This window comes from Mixophyes fleayi, chromosome 3, assembly GCF_038048845.1.
Source record: "Mixophyes fleayi isolate aMixFle1 chromosome 3, aMixFle1.hap1, whole genome shotgun sequence".
NCBI lineage: Eukaryota > Metazoa > Chordata > Amphibia > Anura > Limnodynastidae > Mixophyes > Mixophyes fleayi.
The window spans coordinates 117,918,381-117,938,927 of record NC_134404.1 but is presented as its reverse complement, the minus strand read 5'-3'; the positions used below and the strand labels follow the sequence as shown (position 1 = coordinate 117,938,927).

The window sequence follows — 20,547 nt, the reverse complement described above, 5'->3', positions numbered from 1 at the left end:
ATCATAAAAACTGAAGCAGCAGACTTTGTGAAAAATAATATTTGTGTCATTCTCAAAACTTTTGGCCATGACTGTAGAAGTATACAATATAAGGTGATAGTGAAAAAATAGAGATAAATTATATAGTGACCAGTTTATTACAGTAATGTAATGTAGAGTAATTTCAAATATAATCCCTATTGTATAATTAAATAGCATTAATATGTAGTCTCTTTATTCTTTATTTAGTTTCTCTTATTCTTTTTATCTTTTATTCTTTTTTACTTTTTTCATATATTTATCTTTTTCTTCTCTTCTATTATTTTTCTCTTATTCTTTTTCTTATTGTTTATTAGAGTATAGATCTTTTTCATATTCATGTTCATATTCTTTTATTTTTTATTTTTCAGTAGAAACCAACCAGCTCAAGTTTTTAACAGATCTCTATTAGTTGTATAGAGGGGTTTTAGGTTGACGTCACTTCCAGCTTGACGTCACTCCGGTCCTTTTCCGTTCTGACTTTAGAATTACGAAGGCATTGTCCCATCACACTGGAGGGGGCAGTGTGCTGGGGGGAGATCGCCCCAATCTTCCCCCGGCTCCTGCCAGGTAGTCTGTGATGCTAACATGCATATAATGAGTGTTTTGTATGGTTATCCTGGTTCATGTCATGACCTCTATATCCTGAGGCAGTCCACCCTTTACATCAAGTTTGATAGTGTAGAATTACAGAATGGATTTTGCATAAGCCCTCATCTACTGCCCTCCGGTTGTGGGCCTCATAGCAGCTGCATCACCTGCTATTATGGTAGTTATGCCTAAGCTCTCAATGAGAGTACCAACATTGAATCATATATACACATTTTATATTTATAAATTGAAAGTGAAACTTACCATCTAGTACCCTTAAACCCCATGTGAAACCCATACACACCAAGATGCAACTGCAGACCTCTCTTGGTTGCCTCCCCAAGAGGTGCTGCTGTAAACATTTGTAGGACCTAGGTAGTAATTGGTTAACGTTCATAGGAATAAGGGTGGATGGTAACATATTGCTGAGCATTTAGATGTCTGTCTATAATAATGATGAGAGCAGGGCAAGTTAACATTATCTTGAACCTGGTATGTGCTCAAGTCTTTATTCTCTTATCGCCTGCAGTTATATGTCTGCTACTCCATGTCTCACTGCTAGCCACGGGGCTGGCTGGACTGGGGCATCTGCTCCCATGTGCCAGTCCCATTGACGGGGTCACTGGGCTACCTGCATTTTCTTCAAAATATTCCTAATATGCTGCTGAGAGTCTGCAGCGTATTATTGTGCCAGCCAGCCCGTTTGCCCCTATGTCTTTTCTGGACCACTTGTGAGTTTAGATTGACACACCAGAGTGTCCGGCCTTTTGAAAAGTTTAGATGGAAAGGTATTTTTTTATTTCTAGTTCTACAACAACTGGAGAGCTGCAGGATGCCTACAATTTATCAAAAAGCAATAAAATGTACTTGATTTTGTTACTATGAATTTGTTTTTCTCCTTTACAACTGAATTATTTTGTTACTAGAAAAAAGCAGTATTGGAGAGTCAGATATTCCTGGTATGGAGCTTCCTTTTGACCGAATGGGTATCTCTGAACACTTTTTTTGTCGTAAAAAATGTTGTACAGCACAGTTCACACTTTATCCACAAGACGGCAATCTCACTTCACCATCAATAATTCTAAATCACACTGATACATACATTTTTAAGATGAATATTTGTTTTCAGTGTGACATCTTAATATGTTTCAATGTATCATTTTAATAAGGACAGTATTTCCGTCTGCTTTGTAATGCTATTTTCTTGTTAGCGTCGCATCAAATACACTACACTGAAATTGTTGCTAGACTGACAGCTTTTATATTCAGATGAAAAAAATCTAATGATATGCATCCTAGCATTACATGCCAACACAATAGTACCCCATTAAGTGCTCGTACGTTCTGGCTGTCAGTACAGAATAGGTTATGGGACGACCTGTGGGCTGAGCTCTTGATTGGATTGTCTCTGCTGCAGACAATAATGGTGGTAAGAAGAAGACTTTAGACAAGCGTATGGAATCTGATCGTCTAGGGACCTGCAATGAGTTTCAATGGCACAGGATATGAATTCTCTCTATAACACAGCTACTCTTCATACATATGTATGACTACTCCCAATCTTGGCTTCTTTATAGCCGGGGGCTATTGCGGACTCGCACCATTGTCTGGCAGTGTGCAGAATAATGGGAAATAATTTCATTTTTTCGGGGACCTGGCTGAGAGCTTCACTCTAACAGCTCCATCAAACTGCAGTACATAACAGTCTGTTCCATACAGTCTTAAGATCCTAAGACACTCGAGGTAGGTGACAATGTATGAATTATAAATGTAGTCAAATATAAATCATATCATAAAAGCGGCATGTCTTCTCATCCTGTGTGCTGCTCTGTTTGTCCTTTGTCTGCGTCTTACAGACACGGCCAGGTGATAGGAGCCTCTGCTGTACATCACACAGCATTGCAGCAAATAAAATAAATAATTACAATTGGTACAGATGGCTGCAGTGCATAAGAGGTTTAAAAAAAAACTACCAACCTCATTTTCTGCGTGTTCTATGGCGACCTCCAGTGGCCGGAGCATCACAGAGAGGCTCAATTTATAATCCTTTTTAATCTTGTTATCCTCTAACTCCCACGCTCCTATCAATTTGTATCTCTGTAACACGAACACTTATATTTTCTGCTCTTCTGTATTTTTCCCCCAGACATGATCAAGTAAAAAAAAAAATAATCTTTTGCAAACAATTGTAGTATTAGATCTTTACAGCTGTTGCTAAACACTGCAAATATTCCTCCCCGTGGACTGATCTCAAAGGCCAGCACAGATTTTTACAAAAGTAGATTCTGTCTCTGCCTTTCACCAAAATATTCTATGTATATAAATATTTTTTGTGATGGAGCCCTGTACACATCCTGATAAAGTCATACACACCACAATGTCTGCTCCATTCCCAGTCATTATCAGTTGGGCAGAGTACGTTCTGTATCAATAGCAATCTGGGACATTAGTCTAAATTATATATACCTCATTGTTTTCTAAATCATATAACGCCCTGGATAGATGAAGCCATATTATGTCTGTACTTTTAGGCAACTTTGTCTTATCCTGTCGGGACCCATAGTAGCTATATGGTTATAGTTACATGCCTATGGTCCTAGACGTGTTGTAGATTCAATAGATGTAACAGTCAAATGTGGTTCACTTATTTAAGTATGATTCTGAAGGTGACATTTCCATTCTGACTCCATAATCAAAGGATATTAAGACAAATTTGAATATTGCTTAACAGCCCCATAAAAAACAAACTTTTTAGTAGATGATAATATGATTAGCTATTCATTGTTAATGTTATAGATTTTCTGATGCCTTATAATGAAAATAAAGCACTTACTAATGCTGTTGTTAACACAGCTGCTTGTATGAATTAACATCTGTATCAATTGGGGTTGAAAAGGCATCCATCCTCCTTGTCCCAGCTCTGACTTAGATGCACAACTACTGTAGTAGTAGGGGATGCAACTACATGGGGCCGGTGGGTTGCTATGTTGCCCACACATGTTATGTTGTAACCCTGCTCTGACTCACTACAACAACCTTTGGTAATAAATTGTGGTAATAAAATGGTTAATGTCAGTGTAAACAACATTTTAGTTTGTGGAACTACAAGTCCCAGCCAACCTGGGCTGCCATTAACAGTCTGGGCATGCTGGTGCTTGTAGAACTAAGATAAAATATCAACAGGTATATCCATTCCTATTAGGTCTTATAAAGTCCTAAATTGATAGCTTTGAAATAATGTGAAGTAGATAAAATTTAATAGTCACCATTCAGACCATAGGAGGTAATAGTAGTAAAGTTGCTTCTAATATCCCAGATTGGTGGTAAGTCTGCGAATCTCAGCTTTTTTTCTCTCTCTCTTCTTCAATTATGTAAGAATATTGGGCACTATCCTTGGACTGGCTGATGGGTTTATGTTGCTCTATTGCAAACACATTTCTTCTCCTGTTGTCTTCTAGGGTGCCCAGGTATTTAGTGTTTTCTGTTTCCAGGACAGTACCCCAGAATCATGATCATTTGGGAGTTATGCCTGAAGTGAGAGCTTGCTTCATTACCAGTAAATGTGGGTGGGGAGCCAAGCAACACAGCCAACTATCATATGTAAAGATCTATACAATTAATATATCAATAAGCACATTTTTATTGGTGCAGCCTCACAAATACAGGTAAGGAAATGTTAGTGGTGTGTTAAACATAAAGGGCCTGATTCATCAAGACATGTACCTGCCGATTTTGAGCGGATCATATGTGAAATCAGTCTGCTCATGCCCAGAACCTGGATATACCCCAGTAAACGCAGCTGTGGCTGGATCACTTTTAAAAAACTTATTGTATAAATATATTTAAATTATTAGAGCAGTGCGCTAATTTATATCTGTTAGGAACCCCTCCAGCCGGCACAACACAACCCGGAATCTACTCTGCCAGTCAGGTGTTCACTGGAGCCCCTGATGGTGGGGACAGACTGGGCCGCAGACTGACAGAGGGTCGTGAAGTGCGTACCAGCTGGGGAGAACCCAGGCAAGAGGAGTCAGGTCCACGCAGAGGTCAAGGGCCGGCAGCAGACAACAGTATCGATGAACAAGCTGAGGTCAGGGGTCACAGGCAAATAGCAGAACGGGTAAACAGGCCAAAGATCAGGGTCACAGGAAACACGAGCAAGATCCAAATCAAAGCCAAGGGTCATACACGGGGAGTGAATTAGAGATATCAGGATACAGGACAGGAACTAGCAGGTTAGCAGACTGGAACACAGGAGCTATAACCGGCAATGAGGCAGCAGACCTCATTGCCTTAAATACCCAGCTGAACCAATCACAGGTTGAACACACTCCTGCAGGTTAATAAAGCAGTCACTAACAGAGCCAATCAGGGCTTGCCCCTGGCCTGCACAGTTGCAGGCTAATGCCTGTAATTGCCTCCTATAATCTGCCCATATTAATTAGCCCACAGGCTGTAGAACGCTGCGCCCGGCCTCCTCCTATTGCCGGGACGCAGCTCTGAAGCGTCTACTGGTTGCCCCGGCAACGGCCGGGTTATGGCCGGAAATGACGTCCCGGTCGTCATGGCGACGGCCGGGACGCGGGTGAGTGAGTCGCGGCGGCTGGGCACCGCCGCGGCTCGTAACAGTACCCCCCCCTTGAGGAGGGGTCGAGGGACCCCGACAACCCGGTTTTCTAGGGAATTTTTTGAAGAACTCCTTCAGTTTCTTTGGGGCATGGAGTTGTCTCCGCGGAACCCAAGATCTCTCTTCCAATCCGCGATTCCTCCATTGTATGAGGAAATGCACCTGTCCTTGAACTTTTTTAGAATCAAGGACCTTTTGAATCACAAATTTTTGTGGTCCACTGAAACCTCTCCCAGGCACACTTGAAGACTGGGTTTGACCAGGAAATAGTACCGGTTTCAACAGAGAACAATGAAATGTGTTGGGAATTCTCAACGAGGCCGGAATTTTTAACCTAAATGCGACGGGGTTCACCTGTTTGATGATAGGAAACGGCCCGATGAACTTAGGGCCCAACTTCTTGCAAGGCTGTCTGAGCCTGATATTTTTTGTAGACAGCCACACCTTCTGGCCAACCTTAAGGGAGCAGGTGGTACGATGTCGGTCCGAATTTTTTTTTGCCACAAGTGAGGCTTGTCTCAATGATGAGTGAACTTTCTTCCAGATAACTCTGAGATCTCTTGCAGTGGAGCGGATCTCCTGGATACCAACGGACTGGAGTGAATACAGGGAGTTAGATCTGGGGTGAAAACCATAATTGCAGAAGAACGGAGAGATTTTTGTAGCTGAGTGACAGGAATTATTACAGGCGAATTCCGCCCAGGGTAACAGGGAAGACCAATTATCGTGGAACTCCGATGTGTAGCATCGCAGAAATTTTTCTAGGGACTGGTTGACCCTTTCAGTTTGCCCATTTGACTGAGGGTGGTAGGCGGATGATAAACTGACCTTGATTCCGAGAAGGGTACAGAAGGATCTCCAGAATTGTGCTATAAACTGAGAACCCCGATCAGAGACGATGTCAGTAGGGAGTCCATGGAGCCTGAAAATATGTTGAATGAATAAGAGAGCCAAATCCCGAGCAGAAGGTAGTTTGGTTAACGGAATGAAGTGTGACATTTTGCTGAACCGGTCTACCACGACCCAAATCATGTTGTGTCCTGCAGAAGGTGGTAGATCCACTACAAAGTCCATAGACAGATGAGTCCATGGTTTCGCAGGAGGGGCCAAAGGAACTAATTGGCCTACTGGACGGATCCTAGGCGCTTTGTTTCTAGCACAAATCTCACATGAGAGGACATGCCTCTTGACGTCGGCAGACATGGATGGCCACCAGACTGTGCGGGAAAGGATTTCTAGCGTCTTGTAAATTCCAGGGTGTCCAGCAGCCCTACTGCAATGTGCTTCCACAAGAACCGCCTTTCTTAAGTGGACTGGAACAAAAAGTCGTTGCTCCGGAGTAGCATCTGGGGCTAATTTCTGGAATCTCTGCAGTGTGACATTCAGATCTTGGGTTAACCCAGCATGGATTATGGAAGGAGGAATAATAGACTCTGGGTTAGTAACTGGAACATGGTGTGCCATGAAACTCCTGGACAGGGCATCTGCCCGGACATTCTTGGAACCTGGTCTGTAGGTGATCAGGAAATTGAACCGGGTAAAAAATAATGCCCAGCGGGCCTGTCTAGGGTTTAAACGCTTGGCTGACTGTATATATTGCAAGTTCTTGTGGTCGGTAATGACAGAGATCTGATGCGAAGCACCCTCCAACCAATGCCGCCACTCCTCGAAGGCCCACTTGATTGCCAATAGTTCTCTATTACCGATGTCGTAGTTGGCTTCTGCTGAAGAGAACTGACGGGAGAAATAGGCACATGGGTGTAGACGATTAGTATGAGGATCCTTCTGTGATAGAATGGCGCCGGCCCCGACGTCCGAGGCATCGACCTCTAGAACAAATGCTTTAGCTGAATCTGGATGTTTAAGGACCTCAGCTGAGATAAAGGCCTTTTTCAGACTTTTGAATGAGGCTACTGCTTGAGACGACCAATTAGTTGGGTCCATTCCTTTACGGGTCAAAGCCACAATGGGAGCCACAATGTCAGCGAAGTTGTGAATGAACCTTCGATAATAATTGGAGAAGCCCAGAAACCTCTGTACCGCCTTTAGATTGTTAAGTTGTACCCAATCCACAATAGCCTGGACCTTTGTTGAATCCATAGAAAATCCCTCAGAAGAGATTACGTAACCTAAAAAGGATACCTTCTGCACCTCAAACTCACACTTTTCCAGCTTGGCGTAGAGATGGTTTTCCCGCAATTTTTGTAAGACTTGTTTGACGTGAGTCTGATGTGCGAGTAAAGATTTGGAATAGATGAGGATATCATCTAAATAGACGACCACAAAACCACCCAGGAAGTCTCGGAGGACCTCGTTGATCAAGTCCTGGAACACTGCAGGCGCATTGCTGAGGCCAAACGGCATGACCAGATACTCGTAGTGGCCAGAGTGCGTATTGAACGCCGTCTTCCACTCATCTCCTTCTTTGATACGGATGAGATTATATGCTCCACGAAGGTCAATTTTAGTGAAGACAGTAGCCCCTCTTAGCTGATCAAACAATACCGAGATGAGCGGAAGGGGATAGGTGTTCTTGACTGTGATATGATTCAATCCCCGGTAGTCAATACAAGGTCTTAACCCTCCGTCCTTTTTTGATACAAAGAAGCATCCTGCTCCTACGAGAGACTTAGATGGCCTGATGAAGCCTCTCTCCAGGTTTTCGTCGATATACTCCTGCATGGATTTTGTTTCTGGAGCAGAAAGGGAATACAAACGCCCCTTAGGTAACTTGGAACCAGGAATAAGTTCGATGGCACAGTCAAAGTCACGATGTGGCGGTAAGGTATCAGCAGCCTTCTTGGAGAACACGTCCCAGAATTCATGATACTGTGAGGGAAGCCGCTCCGGAATAGGCTGAATCATACGCAGAGACAGTGACAAACAAGCTTGTGTACAATAAGTACTCCACTTGACAATCTCTCTTTTTACCCAGTCTATGACAGGGTTATGACAGGAAAGCCATGGGTGGCCCAAGATCATAGGAACCGACGAACAATCGATCAGGAAGAAGGTGATTGACTCAGAATGGAGAGCTCCGATCTTCAACTGTAGTGGCGGGGTCTCCCAGGAAATCTTGCCACCAGGCAACGGACCTCCGTCTAAGCCACAGACAGTAATGGCAGAGTTGAGTTTTACCATCGGAATTCCGGCAGAGCGGGCAAACCCGATATCAAGGAAGTTGCCTGCAGCTCCGCTATCAATGAAGGCCGACAGGTCCACAGAGCGAGCCCGGAAGGTGAGCTGTGCAGGGATTAATACAGCATTTTTCTGGGAGATAATTTGCAGACCTAGGTGAACTTTCCCCTCATTCCCTAGGCATGGTCTTTTCCCGACTTATTTGGGCAAGAACGGGAGAAGTGTCCTTTTATGCCACAGTAGAGACATAGACCTTGCGAACGTCTCCTGTCTCTCTCCTCAGAAGAGAGACGATATGCTCCTAATTGCATAGGCTCCTCACCATCCTGGGAAACAGGAACGAAGGCGGATGGAGGTGATGATGTTTCCTTTTCAGTTTTCCGCTCCTTATATCTCCTGTCAATTTTAATGGAGAGGTGCATCAGATCCTCCAGAGAGCTAGGAGACGGGTATTGCACCAAAGAATCTTTAATCTGTTCAGATAGGCCAAGACGGAACTGACTCCGTAAGGCAGGGTCGTTCCATCCACTATCAGGTGACCATCTACGGAATTCAGCGCAGTATTCTTCTGCCGACCGTCGGCCTTGTTTCAAGGACCGTAGATGAGCTTCCGCGGAGGCCACTCGATCCGGGTCATCATACAGTAGACCCAGTGCCTCGAAGAAGGAGTCTACGGACTGCATGGCCGGACTGGTCTGCGGCAAAGAAAACGCCCAGGACTGGGGGTCACCCTGTAGAAGGGAAATAATAATCCCAACTCTTTGCTGCTCTGAACCGGAGGAGCGGGGTCTCATCCGAAAATAGAGCTTGCAGCTCTCCCTGAAGTTCCGAAACAGGGTTCTATTTCCGGAGAACCGATCTGGTAAGTTCATTTTGGGTTCACAGATGGGACCTGGAGTCGGTTGTGAAGCTTTTGTGGCTTCTTCTTGAACAGACATACGCTCAGCCAATCCCTGCATCATCTGATACAAGGACTCAACGTGGCCTGCTAGGGTTTGTGCCGGAGACGGTGTGGATCCACTTGCATCCATTCTAACCTTGTCTCCGTGAGTGGGCCGGTTATAATGTTAGGAACCCCTCCAGCCGGCACAACACAACCCGGAATCTACTCTGCCAGTCAGGTGTTCACTGGAGCCCCTGATGGTGGGGACAGACTGGGCCGCAGACTGACAGAGGGTCGTGAAGTGCGTACCAGCTGGGGAGAACCCAGGCAAGAGGAGTCAGGTCCACGCAGAGGTCAAGGGCCGGCAGCAGACAACAGTATCGATGAACAAGCTGAGGTCAGGGGTCACAGGCAAATAGCAGAACGGGTAAACAGGCCAAAGATCAGGGTCACAGGAAACACGAGCAAGGTCCAAATCAAAGCCAAGGGTCATACACGGGGAGTGAATTAGAGATATCAGGATACAGGACAGGAACTAGCAGGTTAGCAGACTGGAACACAGGAGCTATAACCGGCAATGAGGCAGCAGACCTCATTGCCTTAAATACCCAGCTGAACCAATCACAGGTTGAACACACTCCTGCAGGTTAATAAAGCAGTCACTAACAGAGCCAATCAGGGCTTGCCCCTGGCCTGCACAGTTGCAGGCTAATGCCTGTAATTGCCTCCTATAATCTGCCCATATTAACTAGCCCACAGGCTGTAGAACGCTGCGCCCGGCCTCCTCCTATTGCCGGGACGCAGCTCTGAAGCGTCTACTGGTTGCCCCGGCAACGGCCGGGTTATGGCCGGAAATGACGTCCCGGTCGTCATGGCGACGGCCGGGACGCGGGTGAGTGAGTCGCGGCGGCTGGGCACCGCCGCGGCTCGTAACAATATCATTGCAAATGTACTGGTTTTTATTAGATTGTGTTGCATTTTTGTATAGGAAATGTATTTATTTCTGAGACAGTATCAGGGGAGGAAAGTTGATCTTTGTTTTGTAACTTCTGAAGGCAGACAAATCTATTAAGTCTTTTTATGTGAAGTGACCAACACAGCAGGAGGTCGTTACCTTTCGGTCTATGTAAGTTTTCTTACTGTATCTTGGCACCTGTATAAACAATGTAGACTCAGGATGCAAGTAATACAGGAAATGTAACACTTGTTTTAGGAAATCAACAGATTGATGTAAATTTTGTTAAAGCTTAAATTGCGTTAGCTCCACGTTTAAAGGATATATTACATCCTAATGTACAATGTGTGTGGAAACTAGACATTGTACAGAAAATCCCTTCACAATCTTTTGGTAAAGGTATATAACAGGTTCCAAAGACCAGATGCTGATGGGCTTTGCTATATTTCTTCCCTTCCACGGACTCTGAAAGAGTACTGAGAAGGAAGAGTCCTTACTAACTAATAACCAAGTAACCTAGTAGAATAAAAGCACCACTAACAAGTGGTTTACCTAGGACAGGTGAACTTCAGCTTTTGAGCGATAGGCCCAGGCTCCATGTTACTGGAAATTCAATAGTGCTGTTGTGTCACAGGTATTCAGCCATTCTGCTGTGTCCTGTGTTTTACGTCTGCCAGATAATCTTTGCGGAATTCAGTAGACTCGTTCCTGGTGTTCAACAACCATGGAAAATAGAGCAGTGACCAGTGGTACTGTAAAGCGGGCGCAGGGAGTGACACTGAGGTTCCAATGCCCCTATTATATCTGTCCTTGTTTTTCACCATCTCATAGAGCGCTGACGTGAGCGTGTGCATGCTCGCAATTTAATTCAAATTCACAATTAGTCCGCATAGGCTGCAATGGTTTTTCATGTCTCTACCCAAAGCTAGAAGAAAGTAAGTAGATTGAGAAAAAAAAATAGTTATTTTTTATTTCACATTATATGCTGATTAGAATTCCTAAATAAATCCATTTTGATTTCAAGAATCCAAAAACATCAAAGGGAGTGAATAACGTTTATCGCCACTGTTTTTTGACCTGCTCCCTTCCTGGAGCACCGGACCATGCAACTGTTTTTCCCGTAGCTCTGTAGTTTGTCTCACATCCATTTTAAAGTGGTGAACTTAAAAGTTTTTCTGTACCATATTAAAGAAACAGGGGAGCCACGGGAAATATAGCTTCATGGACCAGCCCCTGGTGCTGCTGGGGGGAAAGAGAAGGAGCAGATGAGAAAAATGTAGTGATTAGATGGTGATGTAGATTTAATATATATGAGATATTAGTTGTGTTTTTATAAGATTCAGATTCTACTAAAACAGTGCACGTCCACGGTTCCTCCTATTCCTAACACACAACGATTGAGTTACTGGATACTAGGATATCTAGTCAGAAGGGCTACCTCTCTGGATATAGAAACGGGTCAAAAGTTCTACAAATGATGGAGAGTATGAATGCAAATATTAATATTTTCAAATTATTTGAGTCTATTGAATGGTTTCTACGTAGACAACTTTGATAATCATTGCTCTTAAATTATGACTCCGCCCTTTTACTAATAGACCCATAGTGGGCATGACTACCATTTTTGGTCTCTCCTCTCCCTTCAATTTGCTTCTTAAATACCATAACATTTCTCAACACTCATATAGCCAAAGAAAAAGCTGCAGGTTGTGTTTCTTCACTGTGCATTTTCACAGATGAGATAGTGCCTGTGTTTATTTGATCACATTACTTGTTAAATAACATTGTGTTCTTCAACATTCATAAAGTGAATAACTGCATATTCTAAGTCAGAATATAGCCCAGCAGATGATGTGTGCCTGGCAGAGGAAAGTATTTCTACTTTAACCATTACTACTGTTTCCTTGGCGTCAGACATGCAGGAACCGATGCTGTGGGGAGCCCTGAGCCTCCTTCGTGTTGTGTGGTGCCTTGTTCCACAGAAGGGATATCTGCACCCTGATGAATTCTTTCAGTCACCTGAGGTCATGGCAGGTATGTGTCTCCTCAATATTATTATATACATTTGGAAAGTCTGTGGGGGCCTTATTTACAAAGTGTACCAGTGAGCCTAGGAGGTCCACCCAGTACACACAGAGGTACACTCCTACTCTCCACTCACAGGAGACAGCACCACAAACCCTGCTTCAGAGGGTGGATAAACCTGGTGTATTGTGCAAAAGTTGAAATATCACATCAAAGTCCAACCTTCTACTACTTTAGCCCTTTCCTTAAATAGTTATTTTTCCCCTAAAGTCTTGCTCATTTCAACCTTATTTATAGCTTAAATTTATCATGAAATTGATGGGACAGTGGGTCTGTTTATCATATGTGTCAATTTCTAATTTCTTGTGTGTGAAGCATGGAATGCACTTAGAAATGCATTTTTTCCTGAGGTGCAAAACGTGTACCACTAAAAGCATACAATAAGATCTAAAAACTTCCAACTCACGGCTGGCGCAAAACCCATCTGCTTTTGTGGAGTAAAAATATCTATGCGCCCCTTCACACAAGAAGGAACGACTCTTAAAAGGGAAAATTTACACCCTTTGTCCCTTTTCAGTAGTCTCTCTCTGCAAACTGAACTTTCAATTTTGCAATGCCACATAAACGTAGGTGCACTGATTAACCTATTCTTTACTTAGTAAGGAACAATCTCACTCCACCCAACTACTCCCATCAGCCTGTGAGACTTCTACCCCTTCATAAATGCTGTCATCTTGCTCCATAAACTTATGTAGTTCAGTGGAAATCGAGGCACACTTACAAAAATTGAGGCGTACTGTTGGACTGAAGCTGACTTTGCATTGCACCTTGAGTATTTTGCTCTTCAGAATTCACCTCCTGTGTGTGTAGTTATCACTGGAAAGGAATTGAATGGTAATTGGGATTCAAGGCTATATGGACCAATCAAATGAAATGTATTTCTGTCTTATTGTGCTTAGCATAAATAGTTATATAATTATTATGGTGAAAAATGTAGATTTAGTAAAAAATAGTATTTATATCAGAAATTAGCAGAACTATTTGATATTTGTGTGACTAGTTCCTATTTTAAATGGGATAATTATGCACATTTTTAACATTATCTATAATTTTACCTAGACCTGTACAAAGAGTTGTGCTTACCAGTCAAGTATCCATTGAGTAACCAGAAGCTTCCTTAAAATCAGTTTTCTTTACACCTTCTCACATGAGATCTAAAATATATATTTAACTATCAAATATATTTACTATCAAATATGAATTTGCAATGTATTGTTACGTTAACCTAACAATTTCCCTTGCAAATTAAGTTACTATAGTAGAGTGGACCTCATTTACAAAGCTCACTGAATGTACAATGCAAATCACTTTGGCTTTACAATGGTGCTCCTAGATGGTCTTCCCAGCACAATCCATGGAGCATGTCTATCATCTACTCTCTGCAAACTCTAAGTGGGGACACAAATATATTTATGTAACTGTACTTCACATCAAAGTCCAACCTTCTAGTAAGTTAGAACCACCTGTTTAATTAATTTCAACTTTTTTTGTCTTTCTCCTAGAATGGTGCTCAGTTTAGCTTCATTTCTGGCCAAAATATAATCATGAGAATGATTGGGACTTACTTTATTTTATTTTACTTTAAGTATCCCATTAAATTATAGATTAGATTGTTAATTATATTATAGGATGAGATCCAATCTCCCCAGCTACAGAACTGGTACCCAATGTTAGTTGGAGAGTGAAAATAGCTATGTTCCCTTCTGCAAAGCAATTCCTTCAAAATCAGTTTTCTACACATCGTTATCTCATTTTAATAATCTAATTTTGCAAAATGAAACCTCATTTTAGTACTGCTGCGCAAAGTCGGGTGTACTTGTGTAGTACTATGTACTGTGTGCTTGCTGATTGCTTCATAGTTGGACTGAATGATGAAATTACGAGTGTGGTCATTTTAAGACAGCATTCCATATAACCAAGGTTTACAAGACATTTTAACTATAAGTGGTAGGCAACATTGTCTCCAGAAGTAAGTGTTAACAGGCCAGTTTTATAAGCAAGTGAAATACATATCTCATACGTTACATCAAATAAAGAGTTGAGGCTAATTTGTATACATCTGTTTTTTCTTTCCTACAAGGTGACATTTTAGACCTGGACATCAATCGTCCTTGGGAATTTCTACCTGTCTTCCCCTGCAGGACTGTGCTCATACCTCTCCTAACATCAGGCACCGCCTTCTGGATTGTTGAAATATTACATCGTTTGGGATTTGAGACTGCTTTGAATTGCAGTTACATCCTCCTAGTGCTCCCTCGCCTCTTTATAACAGTCCTCTCCTTCCTACTGGACTATACTGTGCATCAGGTAGCACCGGCTTGGGGCTCAGACCCATGGAAGTCGTTGGTCCTCTTAGCTATGTCTCATGTGACTCTAGTTTTCTACACAAGAACAATCAGCAATGCTATAGAAGGCATGTTATTTGCTCTCCTCCTTCTCCTTACATCTTCTGGAAACTGTAACACTACGTCCAACACTTGCAAAGCGAAATCTATTCATTTAATTGGCATGGTCTTGGCAGCTGGATTTTTTAACAGACCCACATTTCTCTGTTTTGCTTTCATGCCAGTACTTTACTGGGTTGCCCAAATTGACATGCCACAATTGTCATACACATCCATTATGTTTAATTTAATTAGGATGCTACCAAGCACCATTTTTACCTCAATCATTTTCATGTTAGCTGATACAATCTACTATGCAGGACATTATCCATTTGCTATAAACAACATTGAAGGCATTATTAACCAAATAATACAAAATACTATATTAACGCCCCTTAACTTTCTGCGTTACAACCTGAACCCCCATAATCTTGCACAGCATGGGGTTCACCCCCCAATAACTCACCTGGCAGTTAATGGTCTTATGCTCTTTGGAGTACTTCATGTTTCTGCAGTGTGCTCTGGTATTAACATGTTGAAAAACAAGGTATGGGGCAGTTTTAACGCTCATAAAAGTGAGCATGAGAAGCCTTCTCTCCAACAAAACCCTTTACTGTTAATGTTTTATTTTGTTCCACTCTTAGTTATGTCTTTATGTAACCACCAAGAACCTCGCTTCCTCATTCCTCTGGTGTTACCTTTGGTTTTATTAGTTTCCAATTATAACAGAACAATGAAAACAAAATGTGTTATAGTCTTGTTTAATGTCTTGGGAGCTCTTTTTTTTGGCTGTCTCCATCAAGCAGGATTAATTCCCAGTTTATTCCACATACAGCAAATAGTGCAGTCTACACCTACCCCTGGCAACATGTCATCTCATCATACAATCCTGTTCACACACACGTACATGCCTCCTCATTACTTGCTGAGCTTAAAGAAAGGGCAAACATCGGTGGATATTATTGATCTTGCTGGCTTGCCTGAAGTCCACCTATGCCAAAAACTACAAAGCATTCAAGAGGACCTGTCACGCAGAAACTCTCAAGAGCTGGGGGCGAAGAGGTATCATTTCATAATTGTGTTCCCAGGTACTATTAGTTCTGTTGTGGAAACATGTGGAATGGTCCATAAAGCTGAGACCTTGTTCACGCCACATTTGTCCATGGAAGATCCTCCAAGAATTTCTCATTTGTTCACAGGTAATTTAATAAGTCACATAGCACTGCATGTAGTCGATGTGGACGTGAACACATCAAGATGATACCATGTTCAGGCCAGTGTTGTGAACGTGCCATTGTTGATGAAAAGAACATGTATGTGGTGCTTTTAGAATTTGGCTCACGTATATTCTAAAACTGGTTTAAATGTGAAAATTTCATGGCAATGTTTGTGGGTTAATACATCAAGCACATTTTCTAAATACTGCCATTTAATAATCAACTTTTTGTAATATCGTGTTAACTGAAATAGAGATATTTTTTCACCATGCATTTACATGCTGAACTTTAAACTCTACCTGGCTCTAGGCCTGCATTATCTGCTAGACAACCTAGAAAAGTGTGCAGGGTCTGGGACTGATGCTAAGTAGTAGTTGTGTGTAATTTGGTTACAGAAACAGAGCAAAGCAGCAGCAATAAAGTAATATTATATATAAGACAGACAGAAGGTTGCAATAAACAGCAAAGTACATATAATGGTTGGGGCTCAGGTTATCTCTGATAGTCAGAGACAATGTGGCTCATTTGAAAAGTGCAAAATGTCCAGGGTACAGCACAAAACCTGCTTTAGAGTTGTTGTGCACCTCATCTAGGCTTCCAGCTAAATATATAGGTTTATGGAGCAAAATGACAACATTTGTGAAGGACCAGAAGTTTGCACCAGTGATGGAGCAGTTGGGTGGAGTGCACCTAGTTTTAATGAGTAGTGCAAAATAAGATTTGTGGAGCAAGAATAATTACATTAATGAGATGTAATGAGATGAACCGGCACTTTTTTTAAAAGCACCCCTTGCTAAGAGGAGGGTGTATGGCCATTTCCAGCCTGCAAAAGGGCCTGATTATTGCACCAAGTCAGTGCTTGCAGAAAGTGGCTGTCATCCCGTACATCTAATGGGGACACATATTGTGCCTTCCAGATGCACTTTGCCCAATGAAAAAAAAAAAAGAAGAAAGGCTCCAAATGAGAAAAAAGTAAAATGTGTATCAAAGACATATCTGATGCGCCTTCATTGCAAAAAGGAGGTTAAACAAAGCAGTATTTTAGAAGAAAAAAAGATGTAGGAGTTTGGACTTTGATGTGATGGTTACACTTTTGTCCGGTGCACCTACCATTTAAATATGTCATCTTTGGGAAAGGAAGTGCCTCTGAAATACTATAAATTATTATTTTATGTTTGTAAATAGTACTCAGTATATTTCTTTAGGGGAGCATATCGCATCTCACTAGAACTATTGATCAGTTTGCCTTGTCATTGAACATAATGTAACAGTAAGTCACAGTAAGTCATAAGACTTACTGTGACATGAAGTTTGCTTAGTTACCATTTTCTGTTATGGTGCATATTGCAGTAACACAGTTGTATAGTCCATTCAGAAATTGGTGGCACTTTAAATCACTGCTTTTTGATCCCACCCCCCTTGGCACTTTACACAAGATGACCAGCAAAGTTCCCAGTAAAGAATGGTGGCCATCTGTAAATAGTTATAAAGTGGTTAGTAGAAAATATTTCAACATTTGAAACCTTTGTCAAGAATGTATGTGCAATAACATATAAAGGAGAAGTTGTCACCTTGTAAGTAAGGTTGCTAAACATTATTATGACAGAGCAAGAATTCCTGAAAAACAGGGTCCAAACCTCACTCTCACCTTCTTATGTTGGTGAACAAGTTACTTTGACTCTTTAAAACATATATATGAAAGTGCAAAACATGTTGGTGCAAAGAGCATTCCTGCTTACACACCTAGCGCATTCGTAAATGTATGCCCAGCTTATTGCTGGGACAGTCAATCAGGACCTAATTTTGTGGATTGTGGGTCTGAATAGAAATGGTGGTGGATGGAGTGTAAATTTCCCTTCAAAGTCCCTCCTAGTATTACTTTCAAACCACCTCTTTTATTTTATTTTTTCAAAACATTTTTATTGAAGAAAAACACCTTTTATTAATTTATGGTCTTCAATATTTTCTCCTAAAATAGTGCTCAGTTTAGCCTAGGTTGTGTCTTAAATCAGCCATGAGAGTGGGGGATATCTGGATTATTTTTTATTGCGGGTTCTTTATAAAGATTATAATAAATGACTGTACAGAGAATCAGGAGAGTGGTTGAGAGGAGATGGGCATATAGGTAGACCTAACATATTTTGACAAAGCTTCGGATGTGGACACAGACCTCCCCCAAACACACCCATACAACAACCACAACATACACCCTCCTAGAGGCTTACCCCTGTACTCACAGAATCATCAGACCTTCATAGTAGCCAATTCCTTTTGTAACCAGCAAAATTGAGTTTTAAATGTAAAACTTTTGCTTTTTTCCTGTCCTGCTGTGTGTTGTGGTTTTGTTGGGTTTTTATTTTTTTAATCATTGCTCTTACTTGTAACTGATCCACGGTGGACCGGAAGTGTTACTTCCTCCTCCAGAAGTGTTGTCTCAACCCGCAAATGTCCTAAAGTATGCAGCACTCAACGGCAAAATGGGAAAAGTTTGACAAGAATTGGGGAAAGGAAATTTGCTTGAAGGATTGGCTTAGGTCAGTAGTTTGCAAGGAGAGTATTAATGTAATAAAATATTGTAAAGCCACTATTCATGCCCATTACGCAGTCATTCTGCAGCACACAACCATGGACAAGCACAAGAACAACTCCAAATAGGGGTGTTTTGTTACTCATGCACAAATATGTACACTTTATATCTAGGGGTCTATGTAGGAAACATAGTGTAAAATGTAAGGTAAAAATATAGAAAATAGATAGTTGGTTCTGTTGCCTTTAATTAATATTGTAAGTTTACTGTTTTATATTGGCACATGTTGTTTTTATTTCATATTGCAAATAAAACATTTATATTTTCTATTTTTTGCCTTTGTGATTTTTATTAGGATGAAAAGCAGTCTAAAATGACAGACTATGCCAGATTCTCCCTAAATAATAGGTTGGGCTTGTTTTGGAATTCACAGTTGCTGCATTTCAATTTCAAAGTTGGCAAAACTGCACAACTCCTTTGCCCTTATTCCCCAACTCACAAATCTCTCTCCTGCCACCTTCCTTTTCTGAACTCAATTCCTATTCCAAAAACTCTTTCAAAACTTTTCTTCTCCCACTTTATGTCCTATTATTACTCATTTAGGAAGCAGATTGGACATACTCACATTCTTGCCTACTCTCCTAGAATATTAATCCCCAATTTTGCAGTAGTCCTCTGGGACTCTCGGCATAGTAGACCACCATCCCCGATTCTGCCATGATGTCACGATTTGCATTGGAACACGTTGTCACACCCCTCCACTAGACCAACATGAATATGCCAAATCCACAAGCTAAATTAGTATTAACATCCTGGCTGTGGAACTACCCCAGTGGTTGGGTTGCTATTGCTAATATAGGCCATGGATTGAAACTACCCACCAGCAATGCAAGTAGGTCAAGCTTTACAACTTTGTGGTAGATTACTCTAGACACCTACGTGATAATACAATATTTAGTCTGTGATATGATCATACAAGTGTCTCTTTTGACCTAATCCTAAATTAAAAACATCAGTTTGATTACTGGGGGAGTCAGCAGAAGGTGTTTTAATATCTTTTTGGACAAGGACTGAGCCTATACATGCCGCTTACAAGTTTGCCCAACCCACAGCATAAATTAACGGATAGGATACGCGATAGCGATGACAACATTTCTGACAATAGTTAGTGCGACAGCAGAATGACGATTTCTGTAATTTAGAGGGTTGCCAGAATTGTTCTCTTTGACTTTTCACTAAATCGGTATTTCCTATGTGTATATACTACAGCATTCTTCTGTCGTACCAGCTGCTGTCAAAAATGTAGTCATTGCACTAATGACTATCACTGAAATTAACAACAGCATCAGGCCATGGGGTAGTTCTGCATCCAAGGTGCTAATGCCAATTTAAGGCACAGAATGAGCCTTAAATTGAATGTACTAGATAAATGATAGCATTTTTACAAATCTTCCCTTAGGAACACCTGTTTTCTAATTACTCATATTAATCAACTCGCAAAATATTCTGCGTCTTTACGTTATCCATATAATAATGGTCCAAATGTGTATTCATAGAAAAAGCAATTTACAAAAGTGTAGCTATAATCATTCCAAAGTAAAATGAAAATATAATTAAAAAGCAAAATTAAAAACATCTCTGTATGTACCATGTACATATGCTAGACTTCGAAAAGTAATATATTGACCCTTGAATAAAATTGACAATATACCAAATATATTAGAAAAAAATATTCTAAAAAACACACAAAAGGTTATATCATAGTGCTACAAAAACGTATCCCACAACTTTTCTTCCAATAATCCTAGCGCTTATTCACACTAACACCCTCTTATCTCAGCTCAGTGGTGATTACAATCACCAGCCCAGTACCAATGGTAATCAATAGAACTAGCTCCATATTGAGCCTTCTTAATACGTTGGCCGGCTAGTTTGGCCTTGCTCAACCCACCCACCTCAACAAGACATCCTTTTATATCCTGTGACCCTACTCATCTCCCTCCCATCCTCCAGCCCTGTTTTATTATCAGCTGTACTGTGTGAACTTACTTCTCCCAGACTTTCTGTAGACCTCTGCTTGTACTGACAGTTCTCAGAGAGCCATGATACAAGCATTTCACTT

The 20,547-nt window shown here is 41.4% G+C and overlaps 1 protein-coding gene across 1 annotated transcript; it reads left to right on the top strand.

Annotated features, from left to right (window-relative positions):
• The first annotated feature begins 2,023 nt into the window (after positions 1–2,023).
• Positions 2,024–18,752, top strand: PIGZ (phosphatidylinositol glycan anchor biosynthesis class Z). Its single transcript, XM_075202238.1, has 3 exons — positions 2,024–2,352; positions 12,127–12,246; positions 14,378–18,752. Exons 2-3 carry the CDS (start codon positions 12,129–12,131, stop codon positions 15,940–15,942), a joined length of 1,683 nt encoding a protein of 560 aa, XP_075058339.1. The 5' UTR covers positions 2,024–2,352; positions 12,127–12,128; the 3' UTR covers positions 15,943–18,752.
• The last annotated feature ends 1,795 nt before the right edge of the window (positions 18,753–20,547 follow it).

Excerpts from the sequence above, each read along its gene's own strand:
- PIGZ (XM_075202238.1), top strand. The coding sequence starts at position 12,129 with ATGCAGGAACCGATGCTGTGGGGAGCCCTGAGCCTCCTTCGTGTTGTG. Across the intron at positions 12,247-14,377 it reads GTCACCTGAGGTCATGGCAG|GTGACATTTTAGACCTGGAC; the intron begins GTATGTGTCTCC and ends CTTTCCTACAAG.